At 39.6% G+C, this 22392-nt stretch overlaps 1 protein-coding gene across 2 annotated transcripts in view; it reads right to left on the minus strand.

Annotated features, from left to right (window-relative positions):
* Positions 1-14518: 14518 nt before the first annotated feature.
* GCNT1 (glucosaminyl (N-acetyl) transferase 1) overlaps positions 14519-22392 on the minus strand; it is a 39587-nt gene continuing 31713 nt past the window's right edge. The window contains exons 2-3 of one of the 2 annotated variants that reach the window (XM_043975432.1): positions 19058-19243; positions 14519-17269 (exon numbers count right to left, since the gene is read on the minus strand). In XM_043975432.1, the coding sequence (XP_043831367.1) occupies positions 15828-17117 (1290 nt within the window). In that variant the 5' untranslated portion in view covers positions 17118-17269; positions 19058-19243 and the 3' untranslated portion in view covers positions 14519-15827. The remainder of the gene's footprint in view (positions 17270-19057; positions 19244-22392) is intronic. The other variant, XM_043975433.1, reaches the window with a different exon arrangement.

Below are 22392 nucleotides of genomic sequence, written 5' to 3' on the forward strand. Positions count from 1 at the left end.
TAAAGAATGTATCCAAGGACCTGGGAACTCTCAACTCCTCTCCCTTCCATTATGTTTACCCTTCACCTCATGAACAAAAAAAGTCCATGACTGGAGTTGGCCAGGACAGATATGGCATTCTTTCTTCTTTAACTTCCCCCCACCCCCAACTCATACACTGTAACTAAGCTGCCATGCTCTCTTGTTACATCAGTCATGTGGCTAAGTGTTGAGGAAGAGAACCAAGTTTGTAAATCTTCAATTTCCTGAACAGATTTATTTTGTGTAGCTCAGGGAAAAATGAGCAGGAAGTTTTAATTCAGACATAACTTCTAGTTTTTTAATAAGGTACTATTTCTTCTGCCAATTTCATGAATCTGAATGTAGGAAAAATATTTCTTCATTCTCATTTATTTCTGGACACTTAGTACATGTAAAATTCGATTGTTTTTCTCTCAAAAAGGGTTCATTATCAGGATTAGTTTCACTGTATTCTAGCAAAGCATTTTAGAAGTGGAAGGAGCCCTAGCAGCTACCTAGTCATTCGTTATACTGACAGAAGAGAATGTGTAAAAAATGATCAGATAATCATAATTTGGAGATCATGGTGAGAATATGCTGCTTAGTAGGCCATAGTTGTGAAATTAATACAAGAGACCTTAATGGAAGAAGTGGGGTTGCTAATAGAAATTCATGGCTGGAGGTTGACTTGGAAGGAAGTTTCTAGTGTGGTGCCCTAAGCATTGGTGTTAGCTTTGTGCTATTAATATTATTATCAACCTGAAAAATAGAAGATTGATGATTGGATTGATGCGTGATACTGGCTTCCAGATAAAATGCATGGCTTGAAAAAAATATCTTTATATACAACACATAAAAAGAGATTACTGCCATAAAAATAAACTTAACATATAGTAGTCCACCTTGTTTTATCAATATAATAAGCTCCGCAATGAGCAGACAGACTCCTTATTCATGGCTGAAAGGAGACAATGTATTCAGAATACTTTATTGTAGGCCAAAAATTAAATCAAAATACAAATGATCAACTACAAGCTTTATGTTCCATAACCAGGAACTTATTGAGGAAGTCTGGGCTGAGATGAGGATAAATATGGAGCTATAGGTGAAGAAGAAAGGGGGGGAGAGAGACACACACAGGGAAAGAGAGACAGAGAGAGAGAGAAAGATGGGGGAAACCGCATTTTGTTTTGAGGTACTGGCCTTAGTCCTTTCCTCAATTTCTTCATTCACAAAAAGTGAGTGGAGCTGGAATGTGATGGGGGGGAAGATTACGGGAGAGAAGTGAAAAGGATAAATTGGGAGCACTTTCAGAACTTAAACTTTCAGATATAGTGCTATACTATATTAGGTATATATTGTAGGTATATATTACTATATACCTACAATAGGATTTTGGTTTAGAGTACACCCTATGGAGTAGGAATGGGGATGAGCCAGCAGGAGCTGTACCATGGAGTATGCCATAATGCTGAGTTGAGTTCCCCTGGCCGCTTCCAATGACATGTGTTCTGGCCCATCACAGATGGATTTTTGCTTTGGGATGATGCATCCATTCCTTATTGGTCCCTGTGGATTTGTGCTTTGGAATAAGGAAAGTAATCTTCTTATTGGTCACTTGGTCCAGTTGACACTGGTGTTGGTGGGGGTGAGAGGGAGAAGGGGTGAGAAGAGTTTCAGTGTGAAAAAAGCATTGGCCACTGAACAAGGAGGGCTGCCTGTTTAGCCAGCTGTTAAAATGGAAAGTAACTTAGCTATTGTTTCTCTTCCCACTTACTGAATACGTTGGCACTTGTCAAGCCCTTCCCTCAAACTACCATTATTTCTCCCTTTTCCCATTCCACCCCCAAGTTAAGGTGACCTCTGAAACAATTTATCAGAGGAAATAACCACCAGCAGGACAGTGAGCCCTAGTTTGCCAGAAATGTGGACCCTGAATGAGTTTTTCATACAATGTAGAGGAGAAGTGAAGGTCTAATCCCTATTCAGAAGCTTCACAAAGTTTTATGTTTTAAGTATCAAACTCTCAGAAGAGTATAATGTATGGTGGGTTACAGTATCACGCTCTCAGTGTTTGTCAATATGTGCTTATAAGTTTTTTGCTGTTCTTCCTCATGCATTATTCTTATTATGGAGGAAATTAAAAGCTGTTCTATGTGCAATCTACTGTGTACATTGAATACCTTTCTAGAAGGGACCATGTTAATCCTTTTGGTGAGGAGGACCTGGGTAGGAGAAAAATCTAAACTTTAAGAAGTTCTTCCTAGCACCAGCCCTGGATTCAGGAATACCTGAGTTCAAGTCCGGCCTCAGACACTTAACACTTACTAGCTGTGTGACCCTGGGCAAGTCACTTAACCCCAATTGCCTCACCAAAAAAAACAAACAAAAAAAACAAAACAAGAAGTTCTTCCTGGGACTCAAGGGTACAAACACAATAGGGGAGCCAGAGAGCATGAACATCCCTTACTTCCATCTAGGATCCAGAATCCCCCAAGGACTGACCTCAATCTACTTGAGCCCAGAGTTAGGGGACATCAGTTGGAGAATACATCTCCAACCCCTGAACCATAGTTATTTTTACAAATCAAATCAATTCAATTCACAAGCATTTGTTACACACATACTATGAACTCAGCTTTGTGCTAAACATTGGAGACACAAAGACAAAAACATGACAATCCTGACCCCCAACGATCCTGAGATTCGACCAAGCGAATATAAAACAAAATACAAGACAACAAACAAATAAATATAAAATAAGTACAAAGTGATTTGGGGGAAGAAATAAAAACTGGAGAAGTCAAGGAAGTTCTCTTGTAGGAAATGATACTTGTGCTGAACCTTGGAAGGAGCTAGGTTGTTACTGGGTTTTTCCCCTGGCAGAACAGGCCCAAAACTTTATTGGGAGCTCCAAGTATATACACATGAACATGTATACACAGACATGGAGGCTCACTCAGATGCTCACATCCCTGTCACCACAACAAGGTTACAGGGTATATGATGCCATATACATCGGTCTTCCCTCCTCCTAATCCTGGCCAGGGTGTGTATGCGCTATCTCAGAGAGTAAATTCAGAGTATCTTCTCAAGGAGGTAGGAGTGAGGGGAGAGGAGGAAAGAGAGGCAGAAAATGCAGGTGGGTGACCTGGGCTAGGAAGGCATTTTGAAAAAGAGGGCTGTCCCCCCATGCTCCCTTGCTCAAGGGACTACAATATCAAAAATTATGTCAGCATCTTCATTTGGGATGTCCCTAGTCAGGAACATTTCATCTATCACCATGCTGTTGTTTTTCCTTCGTCCTCAGAGAGGATGATGGCACTGGGGTGATGCCATGACTTGCAGTGAATTGGATTTAAGTGATGGAGGGCAGTGCAAGGTCACCAACCTCACTCTCTCCTCCAGAGCCATCTGAGTCTAGTGACAAGATATCTATCAGGATGACTAGAGATGGTCCCAGATGTTTAAGGCAATTGGGGTTGTGACTTGCCCAGAGTCACACAGCTAGTAAGTGTCTAAGGTGAGATTTGAACTTAGGTCCTCCTAGCTTCAGGGCCAGTTCTCTATCCACTGTACCACCTAGCCGCTCACCACCATGTAAACCTGTTAGAAGTTAAAATATGAGGCAGCTAGGTGGTACAGTAGATAGAGCACCGGCCCTGGAGTCAGGAGTACCTGAGTTCAAATCCGGCCTCAGACACTTAACACTTACTAGCTGTGTGACCCTAGGCAAGTCACTTAACCCCAATTGCCTCACTAAAAAAAAAAAAGTTAAAATATGAGGTCCACTTCATAGAAATTGGAAATGTTGATTTAAGATGTACACGAAGTTGTGGATGATCTCTAGGTAGGTTAAGTTGTTGTCACTGACATCCACAGAGATGCAGAAATAGAGGCTGCTATAAATGTCAATGTTGATAAATGCTCTTGAAGTTCTGGAACTTCAAGTTGGTGTGCTTGGAGTCCCAGACTGTGATGACAGCATGGACCTCCTCAATCAGCTTCTGCTTCTCATTATCATCAAACCACAAGTATTTCTTGGCCAGGCAAGTCTTGCTTGACTAGTACTGGATGAGGATGGTTCCTGGTGATCCCTTGCGGGGGAGCCCAGACCCCAAGTATGGTACTTCCCAGTGTAGAGACTGGGTGAGAAAACCTCCACTTCAAGTTGCTTTTTGGAGGTAGCGTTTCCAAGAGGTAAAGGTGAGGAAGAAGAGCATTCCAGACAATGGGCAAAAGCCCAGAGGTGGGTGACAGATGATACAGTGTCATAGGCTCAGACCAGCAAATAGACTAAGTTGACTAAAGTGCATATGAGGGGGAGTAATATATAAACAGTCTGGAAAGATTGACTAGAGCCATATTGCAAAGGGCCAAACAAAAGGAGTATGTAGTTTACCCTAGAGGCAATAATGACTCTCTGAAGCTTCTTAAATGACGGAGGGGGGGGGGTGGAATGGGGAGTGTCAGATTTGTGCTTTCAGGCTACCATTCTGACAACAAGGTGCATTGAAGAATGGTGAAGCTGGATTCAGGAACGGCAATTAAGAAACAATTGTTGGTGGAATTGTGAAATGATCCAACTATTTTGGAGAGAAATCTGGAATTATGCCCAAAGAGTTATTAAACTACCCATACTCTTTGACTGAGCAGTACCACTACCTGGTCTATTTCCAAAGATAATTAGAGAAAAAGAAAAGAACCTGTATGTTTTAAAATATTTATAGCAGTTATCTTTGTGTTGGCAAAGAAGTTGCAGGGATGCCCATTGTGTAATTTAAAATTCTAAATGTGGGTTCTAATCTGTTCCCCCAGTTTTGGGGGAAACTGACTAAAATCACTGATAAACGAGTTTAGATTTTTAAGGGTTTATTGAAAGATAGAAAGAGAAAGATTGAGAACAGAATTCCTATAGCCTGGCAATCCTATCTTTCCTCAATTTCTCTGTGAAGTCTTCTGGAGTCTCTCTCTCCTCCACCACGATGAAGTCAGGAACCAAAAGAGACAGAACTCTCTGCACAGGCTCTCCTTCCTCCTTCTTGTCCCCTCCCAGAAATGGGAGGTTCTTCAAGCTGGTTGGTTGACTGGGCAGGAAGTTCAAAGTTTTTTTAGATTCTGAAAACCATGCTTTCTTAAGTACTTTCAAGTACCAGCCAGATGTGCTTAGAATCTAGTCAACTAGTAATCCAGTCAAATCAGCCAGCAATCCACTCAGGTGGGCTCCTGAGTACCTGCCAAATCTCATCTATCACATTCCATTACCTTGACACCATCAATTGGAGAATAGCTGTAGAAATTGTGGTATATGATTGTGATGGTATGCTACTATGTTATAAGAAATGATGAACTCAAATAATTTTTAAAAAACATGGAAGGATTTGCATGAAATACTGGAGTGAAATAAGCAGAACCAAGAGAACATTGTATACTGTAAGAGCAATATTGTTTTAAGAACAACTTTGTGCCAATAAGTTATTCTGAATACTATAAATATTCAAATGAACTATAAAGGACATATGAAGAAAGATGCCTTCTGCATTCAGGGAAAGAACTGATAAATAGAAAGATGTATAGGATAATTTTACACATATATATGTGTGTACATATATACACACACCTATTTGGGTCTAATGATAGTCCTCTCTAGGGAGAGAGAGGGGATAGGAAAAAAAAAAGAAATTTACATGATAATTTTGTTGTATATTTAAAAGGAATAGTGAGTTGTGCATAGTAGATTTGAAGTTTCATGTATTATCTTTTAATTATGTTATGAAAATGCTTTTTTTATTCCATGAATTAAAAATATTTTTTTAAAAGATACAAAGGCAATGGTACAAGTGAGAGTTAAAGAGAGCCTGAACTAGGGTGGCTGTGGTATAAATGAAGATATAACATAGATAGAATAGACAATATTTGGAAGCGAATGGATATGGAAGAAGAACTGAGTCTGAAGAGTAATAGATGACTCCTAGATTGCTAACCTGGATCACTGGAAGTAAGATGAGACCCTCAAAAAAAGTAGTATGGTTAGAAAAAAAAGGGGTTTGGGGAAAATAGCGAGTTCACTTTTGAATATGTTGAGTTTCAGATATCTGTGTAACATCTAGGTGGGCGTGGCCAGCAGGAATTTAGAGATGTTGAGATGTGGGATGGTAGCTTAAGAGAGCAGTGAGGGCTGGATATATAGAGTTGGTATTCATCTTCATAGAGAAGATAGCTCAAGCCCTTGGAACTAATGAGATCACCAAGAAAAAAGCACAGAGAGGGAGGAGAAAATGGCCCAGACAAGAGCTCTGGCTTATATTAACACATAAAAAGCAGGCTATGGATGAATATATTGCAAAGAAGATTGCTAGTAAATATCTTAACAGTTACCACAAAGAACCAGCCAAGAAGAGATCATGACTGTATTTACTTTTCTTTTTCTAATTGGGGTTAAGTGACTTGCCCAGGGTCACACAGCTAGTAAGTGTCAAGGGTCTGAGGCCAGATTTGAACTCAGGTCCTCCTGAATCCAGGGCTGGTGCTCTATCCACTGCACCACCTAGATGTCCCTGTATTGACTTTTCTAAAAGGGTAAGCTAGCTGGTAAAACACTGGAGATTCAAGAGAATGCTACAGACAACATTTACTTTCATTTTTACACAGCATTTGACATAGCTTTTCATGCTATTCTTTTGCACAATTTGGAGAAATGTGGGCTAGATGGATCATAGATGGATTTGGAACTGGTTGGACAGCCAGACCCAAGGAATAGACATTAATAGCTGGAGGTTGACTTGGAAGGAGGTGGCCCAGGCATTGGTGCCACTTTTGTGCTATTAATAATTTTTCATCAATAACTTGGATGAAAGCACAGAAAGTATGCTTATCAAATGTATGAATGACAAAAATTAGAAAGGACAAAGGTCCCTTTTGGGCTGAATAGTTGGGATCCAAAAAGTTCGCAAGGGCCAGTCTACTAAGGTGAAATTTAATAGGGATAAACATCTTACACTTTGTTTAGAAAATTCAACACATAAATCTAAGGTGAAGAAGCATGGGTAGCTAGCAGTTTGTCTAAAAAAAATTACGTGGGAGTTTTAGTAGATAGAAAGCTCACCACGTGTCCTGTTGTGGCAGGAAGAAACTAATGAGATCTTAGACTACATTAAGACAATCATTAATGTTTTGTTTTGGTTTTTTGCAGGCTATGGGGGTTAAGTGACTTGCCCAGGGTCACACAGCTAGGAAGTGTCAAGTGTCTGAGGCCAGATTTGAACTCAGGTACTCCTTGAGTCCAGGACCGGTGCTTTAACCACTGCACCATCTAGCTGCCCCAAGACAGTCATTAATGTTTAAGATTAGAGAGGCAATGATCTTCTGTACTATGCATTCTCCAGACCACATTTGGAGTATAACATTCCATTGTGGGTAACTCATTTTAGTAAGGACAACAGTATCCAAAGAAACATTACATTCAGGAAAATGGAGATGTTTAGCCTGAAATGACACCTACTGCCAGGCATTTGAAGGAATACAATATGGAAGAGGGAATAGATTTGTTCTTTCTGGCCTCAGAGGACAGAAAAAGGAGCAATGAGTAGAAGCCGCAGAGAGGTCATTTTGGGTTCCAAGTAAGGAAAATAATTCCAAACAATTACTACTATTCAGAGATGGATTCAGCTGCTTCTGGAAGTAGTTCATTCTCCCTCAAGGAAAATACTCTCCATTTAGGGGGTCTGTTTTAGAGGGAATTCTTGTTCACTGTAACATTTTCCGTCATTAGGACCGAATGGAGTGTAGCTGTGTTAATCAATCAGCAAGTATTTAGTAAGCATTTAGTATTGCCAGGCACTGCTAGGAACTGGAACTAAAAATGTCAAAAATGAAACAGTCAGGGGGCAGCTAGATGGCGCAGTGGTTAAAGCACCGGCCCTGGATTCAGGAGTACCTGAGTTCAAATCCGGCCTCAGACACTTGACACTTACTAGCTGTGTGACCCTGGGCAAGTCACTTAACCCCCATTGCCTGCAAAAAAAAAAAAAAAAAAACCCAAAAAAAATGAAACAGTCTTTGCACACTAAGAATTTATGGACTGTTGGAGAAGGAAGCCATGGATATACAAAATAGGGAAATTCTAGAACTTAAGGGAATCAGTGGAGGGCTTCATGGAGAAGGTGACACCAGAATTGTTAAGAAAACACAGGAAAAAGTGAGGTAGGAGTGCATTCCAGACATGGGGGATAGCCATTGGAAAGGTACAGCTATGGGAGAGAGGTGTGTATGAGGAACAGAGAGGAGGCACAGTTGGCTAGATAATAGAATTTAGGAAGGAAAGTAATATATTTTAATGATAGAAAGGGTGGTTGGGGATAAGTTAAGGAATTAAAAAAATTAAGCAGATGAGAGTCACAAAGCTGATGAGGTCACCAAGTAAGAGAATGTGGAGGGAGAACATAAGAGGACCCAGGATAGAGCTTTGTGGTATATCCAAAGTTAGGGGGCAAAGGATACAGAAGCAATCAGGAGGAAAACCAAGATTTGGGAGGAATTCCTGTATGACTGACAAGAGCAGTCAGTGAAAAATAACTAAAAATAATACATTATATATACCCAGAGAACTTAACCCATGGACTAATAGGGTGCAAGACTGTAGAAATGAAAAGTATATGACTCATGAGGAGACATTAAATTGTTTCCAGCAAGGAATTTTTTTTCTTTTTTTTTCTTTCTTTCTTTTTTTTTAATTTTTTGGTGAGGCAATTGGAGTTAAGTGACTTGCCCAGGGTCACACAGCTAATAAGCGTTAAGTGCCTGAGGCCGGAGCCAGGTCCTCCTGACTCCAGAGCTGGTGCTCTATCCACTGCGCCATCTAGCTGCCCCTCAGCAAGGAATTTGACAGTCATTCATACTGTTCTTGTGGACAAGACAAAGGATAGACTAGACATTAGCAGTTAGAGTTAGAAACAGCTGAATGGCCAGACCCAAAGAAAAGTTATTAATTATTCAATATCAACTTAAATGGAGGTGTCTGTGGAGGCATACATCTGTGGTTGGTCCTGTGCTATTTAAGAATTTTTATCAGTGACTTAAAGGCATAGATGGTAGGATTATCAAATATTCACATAACACAAAACTACAAAATATAGTTAACTCTGTAACTTGAGAAATTCAGGATCTAAAAAGATCACAACAGGGACAGATCTAATAAAATAATATTCAATGGGGATAATTTTAAAGTCTTCTGTTTGACTTCAAAAACATCAACTTCACAAGTACAATATGGGGACCATGAGGCTAGCTAGTTTGATAAAGATTTGAGAGTTTCAGGGGACTGTAAGCTCAGTATGAGTCAACAGTACAATATACATCATTTGACAAAATTATTAAGCACCTGTTATGGGCCAGGCACTGTTGTGTGAGATGCTGAAGATTTTGAGCAAAAATTAATTGGTCCTTGCTGTTAAGATATTTCCATTTTACATATCAGCCAGAAGAAAAATAAAATGCAAGCCTGGGCTGCTTTTTTTTTTTAATTTTTTAATTTTTTTAGTGAGGCAATTGGGGTTAAGTGACTTGCCCAGGGTCACACAGCTAGTAAGTGTTAAGTGTCTGAGGCCAGATTTGAACTCAGGTCCTCCTGACTCCAGGGCCGGTGCTCTATCCACTGCGCCACTAGCTGCCCCAAGCCTGGGATGCTTTAAGAGGCAGAACATTCAGGACTAGGGAGGCATAATAGTTTCACTTCACTCTTCAATGTTCAGACCTCATCTGGAGTATTGTGGTCACTCTTGGGCACCACACTTTTGGGAGGGTACTGATAAACTGAAGTAGTTCCCGAATGGGGTCAAAAGAATAGTGAAAGGCTTTGAAGTTACACCATATGGGGAGTAGTTGAAGGAGCTGGAACCTTGAAGCCTGAACCTTGAAGAGAAGTCTTAGTGGATGAATGAGAATTGTCTTCAAGTATTTGAAAGGCCAAGTCATATGGGTGGAAGTTGTGTAGAGGCAAGTTTAGGCTTGACAGAAAGACAAACTTTCCTTTTTTTTTTTTTTTTTTTAAAGTGAGGCAATTGGGGTTAAGTGACTTGCCCATGGCCACCCAGCTGCCCCAGGACAAACTTTCTAATGATTGGAATTATCCCAAAGGGGAAAAGAATGTTTGAGGATCTGGAGGCTTCCTCCTCACTAGATCTTTTTTTTTTTTTTTTTTTAGGCAATGTGACTTGCCCAGGGTCACACAGCTAGTGTCAAGTGTCTGAGGCCGGATTTGAACTCAGGTCCTTCTGAATCCAGGGCCGGTGCTTTAACCACTGCGCCATCTAGCTGCCCCCTCACTAGATCTTTTCAAGCAAAGACTGGGTAATCACTTGCCAAGGCAACAAACGAGTATATTGACAGATAATTTCAGTAAGTTCGTAACATCAGAAGACTTTTTTAAAAAAAGTGATAATGTAGAGCGAGTTCTTGTTCAGGTCTAGGTTGGACTAGATCAGGGGTTATCAACCCTTTTTGTGTGTCATGGACTCCTTTGACAGTCTGGTGAAGCCTGTGGCCCCCTGCTCAAAATAATGTTTTTATTTTTATTTTGTTGTTATTTTTTCAAAATAATGCTTGTAAATGCATAAAAGAAAATACATGGAAGAAACACCAATTATATTGAAACAGTTACCAAATTTTTTTTTTTTTTAAAACATGCTCACATGCTGGACATGGTAGCAAACATCTGCAATCCCTGCTGCCAGTGGGAGATCTGAGCTGCAGTGTGCTGTTTATTGGGTGTCCATACTAAGGCACCCAAAATGTGGAGCCCCCTGGGAGGGTAGAGGCACCACACTGCTTAAGGAAAGGCAAACTGGCCCAGGTTAGAAAAGGAGTAGGTCGGGGCAGCTAGGTGGTGCAGTGGATAGAGCACCAGCCCTGGAGTCAGGAGTACCTGAGTTCAAATCTGGCCTCAGACACTTAACACTTACTAGCTGTGTGACCCTGGGCAAGTCGCTTACCCCCAATTGCCTCACTAAAAACAAATAAATGAAAAAAAACAAAAGGAATAGGTCAAAGCTCTCAAGCCAAAGAATAATGGGATTGTGCCTTTGAGTGGTACAGAAGATAGGGTTCTAAGCCTGGAGTTAAGAAGACTTGAGTTCAAATCTGGCCTCAATATACTTACTAACTCTATGATCCTGGGCAAGTCACTTAATTTCTATTTGTTTCAGTTTCCTCAACTGTAAAATGAAGATTAAAAATAGCACCAACCTCCAGGCTTGTTGTGAGGATCAAATGAGTTAATATTTTGAATAAAAGAAAAAGTGCTTAGCACTGTGCCTGGCACATAGTAGGCACCATTTAAACAATTGTCCCCTGCCCACTGTAGCTGGGGGAGATAGGAAGACTCAGTTTTCAAAACGAAACAAAATCTGGTTCATGGTACCGCCGGTTAAGAAGGCCTTTGATCACTTCAGACATGACCTCCTATGATACTCTCACTTTGCAAGTGAGAAAACTGAGATGCAGCATGAGGGAGTGACTTGCCAAGGATGACGCAAGGACTAAGCAGGCAAGCCGGGATTCCAATCTAGGTCCTCTGGATCCACGTCAAGTTCTCTTCCTGTCACAGCATGTAGCGTTCCCACTCTGAGGTTCTCCTTCCTGGCTAGCATCATGACAGGCTTTCAAATGGCCGCAAACCATATGACTAGGTAAACAGCTCTAAGCCCCTTTCTGCAGTCTTCAGTCTCCTTGAGCCAAGGGACTCCCACGTTTTGATGCAATTGAACAATATGGCCCCTGCTCCAAGAGGCAGCATCTGCTTTCCTTTGGCATGCACCCAACAGAAAAAAAGACCATTACGGTACTTCCTAGAGTCGTCTTTATTTTTAAAGTCAGGAAAGTGGACGGGTTTTAGTGAACAAAATTTAATTTTAAGCAAACTTAAAAAAGATGTCGGTTGCAAACTGACTCCTTGCACCGCAGAGCAGCTGAGACATCCTAAGGTCCCAGATGGCCAGATTGAACCTGAAGGGTGACCTAAAATAACATCTGTCTTTACACTAAGTAAGGTGGCTTTTGGTCGATGCAATTTCCTTATTAGTAATATCCTTCAAGCAAAACAGAACCTTTTTTTTTTTGGACGGGGCCATGGGGTTAAGTGACTTGCCCAGGGTCACACAGCTAGTACGTGTCAAGTGTCTGAAGCCGGATTTGAACTCAGGTCCTCCTGAATCCAGGGCCGGTGCTTTATCCACTGTGCCACAAAGCTGCCCCAAAACAGAACCTTTTAAAACGAGGAATTTGGAAAAGGGGAGAGCCTCTGAATCTCAAGATATTGGTTATAAATAATAATTTCTCACACCTCTGAAGCAGGCCTTCAATCTACACACATTGCTGCTAGGATGACCATAGTAATGCTAATAATAACTAGCAATAGTTAAATAGTTATTGCAATAGGAGGAAGTGGTTTATTTCCCACTCCCCTCCCCCACAATTTTTAGAAACCAAGAATACATGTTGGCACGAGGTGTTTTTTTTTTTTTCCCAGTTCAGCCACAACATATATTTACATGTCAATAAAAAATGACTGCCCTTCACTTAGAAAATGCTTAAATTCCTCTAAAAGACTTTTAAAGAAAATACATGAAATTTTTGTTGGAATGGTCTACCAACCTCCATTTAATAGCAAAACTATTAAAACTAAAATGTACTAGGGGCCGGTAGGTGGCACAGTGGATAGAACACCCGTCCTGGAGTCAGGAGGACCTGAGTTCAAATCCGGCCTCAGACACTTGACACTTACTAGCTGTGTGACCTTGGGCAAGTCACTTAACCCTCATTGCCCCACCAAAACAAAACAAAGCAAAAAAATTAAAACGTGCTCTCTTCATTTGCATGCCAGAAAAGTGTTCAGGGTTATATAATCCTATTCGCTTTATCATATGCCGTATTCTTTATTTCAAAGACAACATGCATTTGACACTTGTTAAAAGTCATGAGAGTATTTCCCACCATGACTTCAGATACTAAAAGATCTCTGGGCTTAGCAACAAAAACTTATCAAATGTTGTTGTTCATCCTTCATTTCTGAAGAGGACCAATGACATCATAGAGATGTCTTGATTGTTCACGAACTAGATTTCAGTGAGGCAGAGTTACACAAAGTCGTCAGTCTCCCTCTCCCTTCCAGAGTCATCAAAGTCCGGTGACAAGACAAAAGTCAGGACAATGGGTGATTTCCTGGGATGCAGTGGACAACCTTGGCATTTCTGACACCTAACTAAGCTCTGAGCTCTCCATAGCACTTCCTTCAGTGGCCTTCAAGACTGTAGGAACAAATTGTTCTCTTCTGCCCATTCCACTGGGGAAAGTCTTCACATGCTTGGGGTAGATATCCCCCTACCTCACCATGGATTTAAGGTCTATCAGTTACCCTCAGCCTGGGTTAGCCTGTCTGCCACGTGGTTTTACCAGGGTGTAGCCACTATGCATGCTATAGCTTTTTGGAGCCACAGTGAGAGCTGGGTGAGGGTTGACACCAAAGGTGGGTAAGCAGCCCTGAAAAGGTCTCCCTGAACACTTATCACACTTACACTCACCAAATATGATGAAGATGAAAATTGTATCATTCACTCTGGCATTAAAAATGTCAATCTGTGCTAAAAATAGGAAAAAAAACCTCACTGCCTTTTGATTAAGCCATTGAAGTGAAAATTGGCCCTACTTTAGCCATATGTGCGCCTGCCTTGAGTAAGAACTATATTTTTACATCAATACTAAACCTCCTTAAACTTAATCAAAATTTTTCATCAGAATTCCTAAGACTCCAAGACAGATGCAAGACCATCTCACCATATATACCTCTATGCTAGATAGGGAGGAATACATATGGCATATTCCCAGGTAATGGGAAACTACTACAAGAGCAATGGAGAAAGAAATCTTTGGGATATACATTTGCAAATAGTCTTGTGAATTGGGGGGGGGGCAGGGTTGAGAGGCAGCAAAATGAATTAAGTTCTAGACTTGAAGTCAGGAAGATCTAGGTTGGAATTATACTTCAGACACTTAAATTTAATTATGTGACACTGGACAAATCACCTAATCTCTGTAGGACTGTTTCCTTATTTGGGGGTGGGGGTGGAGACTACTACATTTACCTTACACAGTGAATGTGAGGATAAAATAAAACAATTTATATAATGTACTTTTCAAAAATTAAGGGATTATATAAATATCAGGTATTATTAGTAATAGTACAATGCTTTGACAGTTGAAAATGGACAAGTGTTTAATATTCACAATGTCAACTATCATTTAGCTACCAGGAAAAACTGTTTCCCATTTTTTTTTTACTTTCTTTTTAAACTCTTCATTGCAGCATGTTCATCTACCTTTAGAAACTGTGGGAACAGCTAGGCGACACAGTGGATAAAGCACCAGCCCTGGATTCAGGAGGACCTGAGTTCAAATCCAGCCTCAGACATTTGACACTTACTAGCTGTGTGACCCTGGGCAAGTCACTTAACCCTCATTGCCCCACAAAAAAACCCCAAACAAAACCAAAACAAACCAAAAAGAAAGAAAGAAAAAAACTGTGTACCTTTGCTACATTTTTTTTTCTTCCCAGCCCCTATTTGACCTTTTCTGTATTAGCATTTTTCAGTAACTATGATCACTGGCTAACAAATGAATTTTGGTGTGCTATGAAAATTAGGTTTTCCTCATGCAATGACACTAGATCACAAGATTCTTTGCCATTTTTTTGTGTGTCCTGGTCTCCTTGGGCAATCTCTAGAGGGCAGGACCTCTCCAAAGAATCATGTTTTTAAATGCATAAGATAAATACATAGAATTTTGAAGGAAACCAATTATACTGAAACGCAGTTATCAAAATATTATCTGTTGTGCAAAGATACCAGGTCAAGGACCCCTGAACTATAGCATGTGCATTTTTTTTTTCATTAGTCTTTCACTGTTTGAGACAGAGCAACACTTTTTTTTTTTAATTTAGAAACATCATCATTGGTATCAAATGAACAAGGAATTGGTATTTTTGTTCTGGAAAATAATTAAAATAAGTGTTAAAATTAACTTACAATACTACATGTTAGAAATTCAGGCACTTGGTTTTTATGTCCCCTGAGAAGATATACATAAGAACACTGTGCAATACAGAATTTTTCCAACCAAAATCAAACTTTGTTTCACATGGTTCACTTGGAACAAACACCAAATATATAGCACAACATATACACAAAATATTGTTTAAAGATAAATTACATCCTTATGATTGGCTGTTGCTTTTATGTTTAATTCAGTTCAAGAAAACATTCATATTCCAAAGTTCTCCCAATAGCTTTGACACCACTGAAACAAATAGAGAGAAAATGTCTTATTTTTGGTCCCTGAGCTCTTTGAGTTTGCTCCTTTCATCTGCATCTACTCCAAATTCTGACTCCGCCCCCATTCCTCCCCCAATCTGTCTTTACCCCAATGTATAGAAAAAAATAATTTAACAATGTAGAAAGATTTGTAAACATATATACATACAAATATATATTGACTTCATTACTCAAATCTTTTTGAAAGAAGATGAGATCATTTTTAGATTATGCTTATGAATAGAAAGGATCAGGACTCCCTTCTTTCCTTCCCCAAATATACATTTTATTTAACTCCAATCTTATAGTTTGATCGCAAAGTATTTCTAACAGAATGCATTCTAAAGAAAACTAGCAGCCAGTGGAAGAAAGGCAATTCAATAACATGGCTTCTTCTTGTTTGTTTCTGATGCACAGAAGACATTCTACATGTCTGCTATTTTCACTTTTCTCTTATAGTAAAGACATTCAGAGTTCCATTGGATATAGAGCTTTATGTCTTAGATGCTCCTCTAAACACTGGACTGCAAAAGAGTCAACATCGGTATCAAATTTATTGGCGAAGAAATGGGGCTGTTGTAGCATCCAGTTTAAGTCTCCTACCCCAAATACACATACAGAACGGACATGAATCCCGTTGCATGGTGGATACGGAGCTCCCTTGAAAATGTCCCCTTCCAAGTATTGCCACTTCACAAACCTAGCAACTGCATGCATGTCAGAAATATCATACTTATTACTGGAAGAAAGTGCACCTGGAACTTCAGGGATTCTTTGAATTGTGGCCCACAAATATTCATCTGGGCTATATGTATCTTTAGCCCACTCAATAAATTTCAGGATCTTTTCATTGGTTAGTACATATTCAACATACTTCCTACTAACAACAAAATAGGCACTGCCTGAAAAAATTGGTATTTCAATGGGAGGAAGTGGCTTATCTTTTCCCGTGTTTTTTAGCTTGCCCTCAATGACTTCATAATGCTTCTTCCATCTGACTTCTTTATGGGAAGGCATTTTCTCAGTTTCTAAGCTGTTTCCATTCATTAAAGACTTGAGCTTCCTTATCATTTCCAGATTGGTTTTAATTGGGAAATCCATACCACAAAGATTTATCAAATACTTCCATTTTGCACTCTGTCTGTAGAGATCTCTCATGCAGTTGAGGTCCGCTTGGACCCTACTCCATGATGCATACACCACACTCTCCAGTTGACTGGCAATGAAGACGTTACTGAAACAAGATGAAATGCCCTTCACAGCTTCTAAAAATGATTCAGGAGATTTTTTGTCAACATGAATACAATAATAATTCTGAGGTGTGTAGATGCTTCTTAGGAGCCTATCAAGCATTTCAATTTTGTGATAAACCACTATTGAATATGCAATAGGAAATTCTGCCTCCTCTTTGCTAAGGGGTTCCATGATATATTTGCGGGTTTTAATGAAAGTGGTACAATCTTTGGTCATATTGATGTAATCATCATTTGTCCACCGAGGGAGTTTTCTAAATTTCATCGTTAGCATTGTAAGCTTCGCATTTTGTATTTCTTCTTTGTCCCCCAGTATAATTTTGGTACAATTAATATTACTATATGGATTCTCTGTAGTCAACTCTAAATATCGGAGATTTGAAAAGTTTGACTTTTCATGAATCCTTAAGATGGAGAAGCAAATGATTAGGGTAAAAATGAGTAATAGGAAGAAGGGTTTGATCTGACAAAGACCACATTTCTTCCTCAGTAGCCTCCTCAGCATCTCAAACCAAAAACTGGGGTCCTTGTGTCCTTAAATGTTATTTTCTTGTGCTTTGATCAATATTAATTTCTTTCTTTCATGGCCTGTAGAGTTGTCAGTGTACATTTATCCGAAGTAATAAATGATCATCTTGAAATAGCTGGAGAAAAGCTCTAAAAAAGACATAATTTTATTGTTAATTATTTATAGTTTTTATTTAATTTTTAATTAATGACTTCTTATTTAATGGTTAATTTTTTTTATTGTTCTATGAATCTGTTCTGAGATTCTGTTCTCCTGCATGTGCTATATTATAAACTGAGTTAAAATTGAACATCAGCAATAGTCAGCTAAAAGGCTTGAAGTCAAAGACCCCTTAAAACACCACTTAAAAATTCATCTTCCATTGTATTCAGAAAGCTATTATAAGTCTAAGGGCTCTTCTGGTGATATTCATCTAATGTCAGCAGCAATGGCTCTGGAGGAGGGATTCAGATTATGTCTCAGAGAAGGCAGCATAGTTCTGTTTTCCTGCTCTATGAATTCAAGTTTCTGTTTACCAGATGAACTAGAGTTTGAGATTTAGTTCCAGTGAAAAAGTAACCAGAACTGCTAAGGGAGCCTGGGTATTATTTATTTCCAGTGGTCTTTAAGAATAGTACTCCCAGAAGTGTCCCATATTAGTTAGAATCTTTAAAAAAAAACTAGACCAGCCTTCAATATTAAACAAGTTGAACAAGCTATTATTACATTCAACTCCACCACTAATCACCATAGGGAAAAATAACATACGGAAATTGCAAGGCAAGGTCTGTGAAAAGCTGTTAGGGGTACTCTGAACTTATCTTTTTGAGTTGCCATGTTTTCCAGAAAACATTGGACCCAGAGTATGTGGGAGGCCCTTTATGTGTCAAGGACAAACCCCGCCCCCCCCCCAAGCTGACATAATTTGTGGTTTCCACCCCAAGTTGGACTCCCTGTGTATCCTTGGGAGGCAAGACAGGTGTCAGCCAGTCAGTGACAGGCTAGAAAAAATGTTTGTGCAGTTGGGGTTCTTTGCAGATAAGCGGACCCCCCCTATCTTCATAGTCTAGCAGTTCCCAAGGCAAAAGAAAGTGGCTTTTGTAATCAACTTGCTCCTCCCTGTGGGAAGTGGTCTTGCCCTTTTCCCACCTTTGCAGCACCTGTTCCCCCTCCCATGTCACACCCCTTCACAATATCCCCTTCTGCCTTTGTCCTGCTATTACAAAAAGGTAAACTTCTATAAGGACTGTGAACCCTTTGTGTTCCCCATACATGCTTATTTCTCTTATAATAAACCTGGTTTTCACAGAGAGTCTTATTATATTGTGATTGCCTGTTGACACCTCTTTCCTCCTACAATGGGCCCATTTTGTTATTTACACAAAACCCTTCTCAGTACCCTTAAATTTCAGAAGCCCAACTCACTTTGTGTTTTTTTTTGTTTTGTTTTTTGGGGTTTTTTTGCGGGGCAATGGGGGTAAAGTGACTTGCCCAGGGTCACACAGCTAGTAAGTGTCAAGTATCTGAGACCGGATTTGAACTCAGGTACTCCTGAATTCAGGGCCGGTGCTTTATCCACTGCGCCACCTAGCCGTCCCTCACTTTGTGTTTTAAAAGAAAGGGATTTTTTAAAAATTTCAGAATTCAGTTTTGTACCATAACCACCAGATACATATCTAAGTGAGTGTTCAAGTGTTCTTTTTTTTAAAAAAAAAACAGCTATCATTAATCATATGTACGCCAGGTATCTGAGATCCTGAATTAACTACCATGTAACATCAAGTTCAGCAATGGAATTCTGAAAGTCTGCTATGTGATGGGGCAGCCGGTGGGCAACTTTTGGTTCAGAATATTGTAAAAAAAAAAAAAGTTAATTGGCTATTTGAGCAGGAGAGTAGTGAGGTCTTTGAAAAATCAAGTGCACTCTAAGAAGGTACCTGCACTTCCACAAGAGAGCTTTCATCATAACATTCAGTTCCAGTAGAGGCCAGATCCATTGAGCCCTGTGATGCAAATGGAAGTTGACATGAAGATTCAGAATTTCTTTCTGGAAATCAGGTTTCTTAAACATGCTGGGCAGCAAGCAACAGCAACGTCACCATCAGGTTTTTTGAAATAGAGACCTGTAAGTTTGTAAGACAAAAAACAATATATGGAAACGTGGCCATGTAATAGGAGGACAAAACACCTATTTTACGGGGGGATCTTTGAGATGCCTTGGAAAGAGTTCTGGATCTGAAGATATAGAACCCTGCATGGTTACTTAGTGCCTGTATGATCTGAACTGCTTTGGACCTTCTTAAGGTCACGTGTAAAATGGGATTCCACTCTAATGTCCCTTCCAGCTCTAACTCTATGGAGGTTAGGTGGCAGAGTAGATTGAGCTTTGGACACAGAGTCAGGAAGTTGTGAGCTTGAACACTACCTCACATGCTTTGAAGATGTGTGACAATTTGACCACCCTCTCTCAGCTTCAGTTTTCTCACTTATAGAATGGGGCTAATAATAGCACTTATGTGATAAGAATTGTTCTGAAGATCAATTGAGATAATGTCTTAAGTGTTCTGCAAACTCTTAAGGGCTATCTAAAATGCCAACCATTATCCTATGAAATTATTCTTTGTTTTCACTAATTTTCTTGCTGTTTATAATTTTTAATGTGCAATGTTTATATTACATATAAACAAACAAATGAACGAATGAATAAACAGATAAACAAATGAACAAATGAATGAATAACTAAATAAATAGATGAATGAATGAATGAATGAATAAATGAATGAATAAGTGGGTAAATAAATAAATAAATGGGGTGGCTGGTTGACTCAGTGGATTAAGAACCAGGCCTGGAGTTAGGAAGTCTTATCTTCCTGAGTTCAAATCCAGTCTCAGCTAGTCACTTAATTCTCCTCTGTTTCCCTTTGTTTCCTCATCTGTGAAATGAGCTGGAGAAGAAAATGACAAGCCTCTCTAATCTCTTTGCCAATGGGGTCACGAAGAGTTGGAACACGACTGAAAAATAACTAACCAAGAAGAACTAATGTTCATATAGGCTTTAAATAAAACAATCCAAAACAATGCTAAATTTTAAGTTATTTTACCTTTCCATAATAGAAGGAGCTCTTGACTAGAAGGCAGGTTATCCAGTCTCTGTGCTTTTACATTGGTGAACAAGTTTCCACATCTTAAGGATGAAGGCATTAGATTAATTTATGTTTAATGCCCTTTCCAGTAGTAACATTCTATGAGTCTACTGGAGAAAACATCTCAGCAATCTAACAACTAAGGAAATGCAAATGGTTTCTAATAGCTGCCCAGAAGAACCATTTCTGAAATTAAGTCCTCAACAAAATTTAACTCATTTATTAAGTAATTGCACCTATTACGGAGTAAGTTTGAGATACAAAGGTAAGAGTGGGGAAAAAAATGTCCTTGGCCTCTAGGAACTTATCCTCAATGAAGGATAATTCAAAATGAATCTAGAGTAATTTATTAAAAATCTATTAAGAGAGGCAGCTAGGTGGCACAGTGGATAGAGCACCGGCCCTGGAGTCAGGAGTACCCAAGTTCAAATTCGGCCTCAGACACTTAACACTTACTAGCTGTGTGACCCTGGGCAAGTCACTTAACCCCAATTGCCTCACCAAAAAAACCCCCACCAACCAAACAAAAAAAATCTAATAAGAAAATGACGGGGAAAAAAAAGAAAAAAAAAAGAAAAAGATGGCTTACACGCCATGCAGATCCAACCCCAGGCTGCAGCCACATAGATCCAGCCCCAGGCAGGCCACTCTAGAGGAACCTCTTGGCTGCAGCTGTGGCTACTTCTGGAACTCAGACCACAGATGCTGAGGGGGTCAAATGGTTGATCAGGGGGAGATTACAGGGGTCTCTGCTGGTGCTAAGGTGGGACTCTATTCTTTTGCCTGCTCTCAGACCCAGGAAACAGGTGGTAGCCCAGGTGGTGGCCCAGGTGGGGAGGGGCACAGGCACTGGAGCTTGGAGCCATAGTGAAAAAGGACTGTGTTCCTGGTTTAAAGGGCAAGTAAGCCTGTGGTTGCTTGCAGACCAGAGCATAGGCCAGGGGGAATGGGGAAGGAGTGTCTCCTTAAATCGTGCCACCTTAGACCCCCTGAAGCTTGGGACAGTGTGTCCTGGAAGCAGTGCCCCACTTTAAGAAGGAGTTAAAAGTCAAAAAGTAGGCTAGGAAAATGAGCACACAGAAAAAAATGCTGACCCTAGAAAGTTTCTTTGGTGACAAGGAAGATCAAAATACACCCTTAGAAGAAGAAAACAAAGTCAAAGCTCCTACATACAAAGTTTCCAAGAAAAATATGAATTGGTCTCAGGCCATAGAAGTGCTCAAGAAGGACTTTGAAGACAAAGTAAGAGAGGTAGAGGAAAAATGGAAAGAGAAATAAGAGAAATGTGGGAAAGTCATGAAAAAAAGTCAACAGCTTGAAAAGCCAAATGAAAAAGGAGGTACAAAAGCTCTCTGAAGAAAATTATTGCTTAAAAATTAGGATTGAGCAAATGGAAGCTAATGACTTTATGAGAAATCAAGACACAATAAAGCAAATCCAAATGAATGAAAAAATAGAAGACAGTGTGAAATATTTCCTTGGAAAAACAGCTGACCTGAAAAAAATAGATCCAGGAGAGATAATTTGAACATTATTGGACTACCTGAAAGCCATGATCAAAAAAAGAGCTTATACATCATCTTCCAATAAACTGTCAGGGAAAATTGCCCTGATATTCTAAAAGCAAAAGGTAAAATAGAAATTAAAAGAATCCCTGATCACCTCCTGAAAGAGATCCCTAAAAGAAAACTTCTAGGAACATCATAGCCAAATTCCAGAGCTCCCAGGTGAAGGAGAAAATATTGCAAGAAGTCAGAAAGAAACAATTCAAATACTGTGGAACCACAGTCAGGATAACACAAGATCTAGCAGCTTCTACATTAAAGAATTGGAGGGCATGGAATATGATATTACAGAGGGCAAAGGAACTGGGATTAAAACCAAGAATCACCTACCCAGAAAAACTGAGTATAATCTTTCGGGGGGGGGGGGGAAATGGCAATTCAATGAAAGAGAGAACTTTCAGGCATTTGTGATGAAAAGACCTGAACTGAATAGAAAATTTGACTTTGAAATACAAGACCCTAGAGAAGCATAAAATAGTAAACAGGAAAAAGAAACCATGAGGGATATTAAAAGGTTAAACTGTTTACATTCCTACATGGGAAGATGATACTTCTAACTCATAC

Source organism: Dromiciops gliroides, chromosome 1 (assembly GCF_019393635.1).
Source record: "Dromiciops gliroides isolate mDroGli1 chromosome 1, mDroGli1.pri, whole genome shotgun sequence".
Lineage (NCBI taxonomy): Eukaryota > Metazoa > Chordata > Mammalia > Microbiotheria > Microbiotheriidae > Dromiciops > Dromiciops gliroides.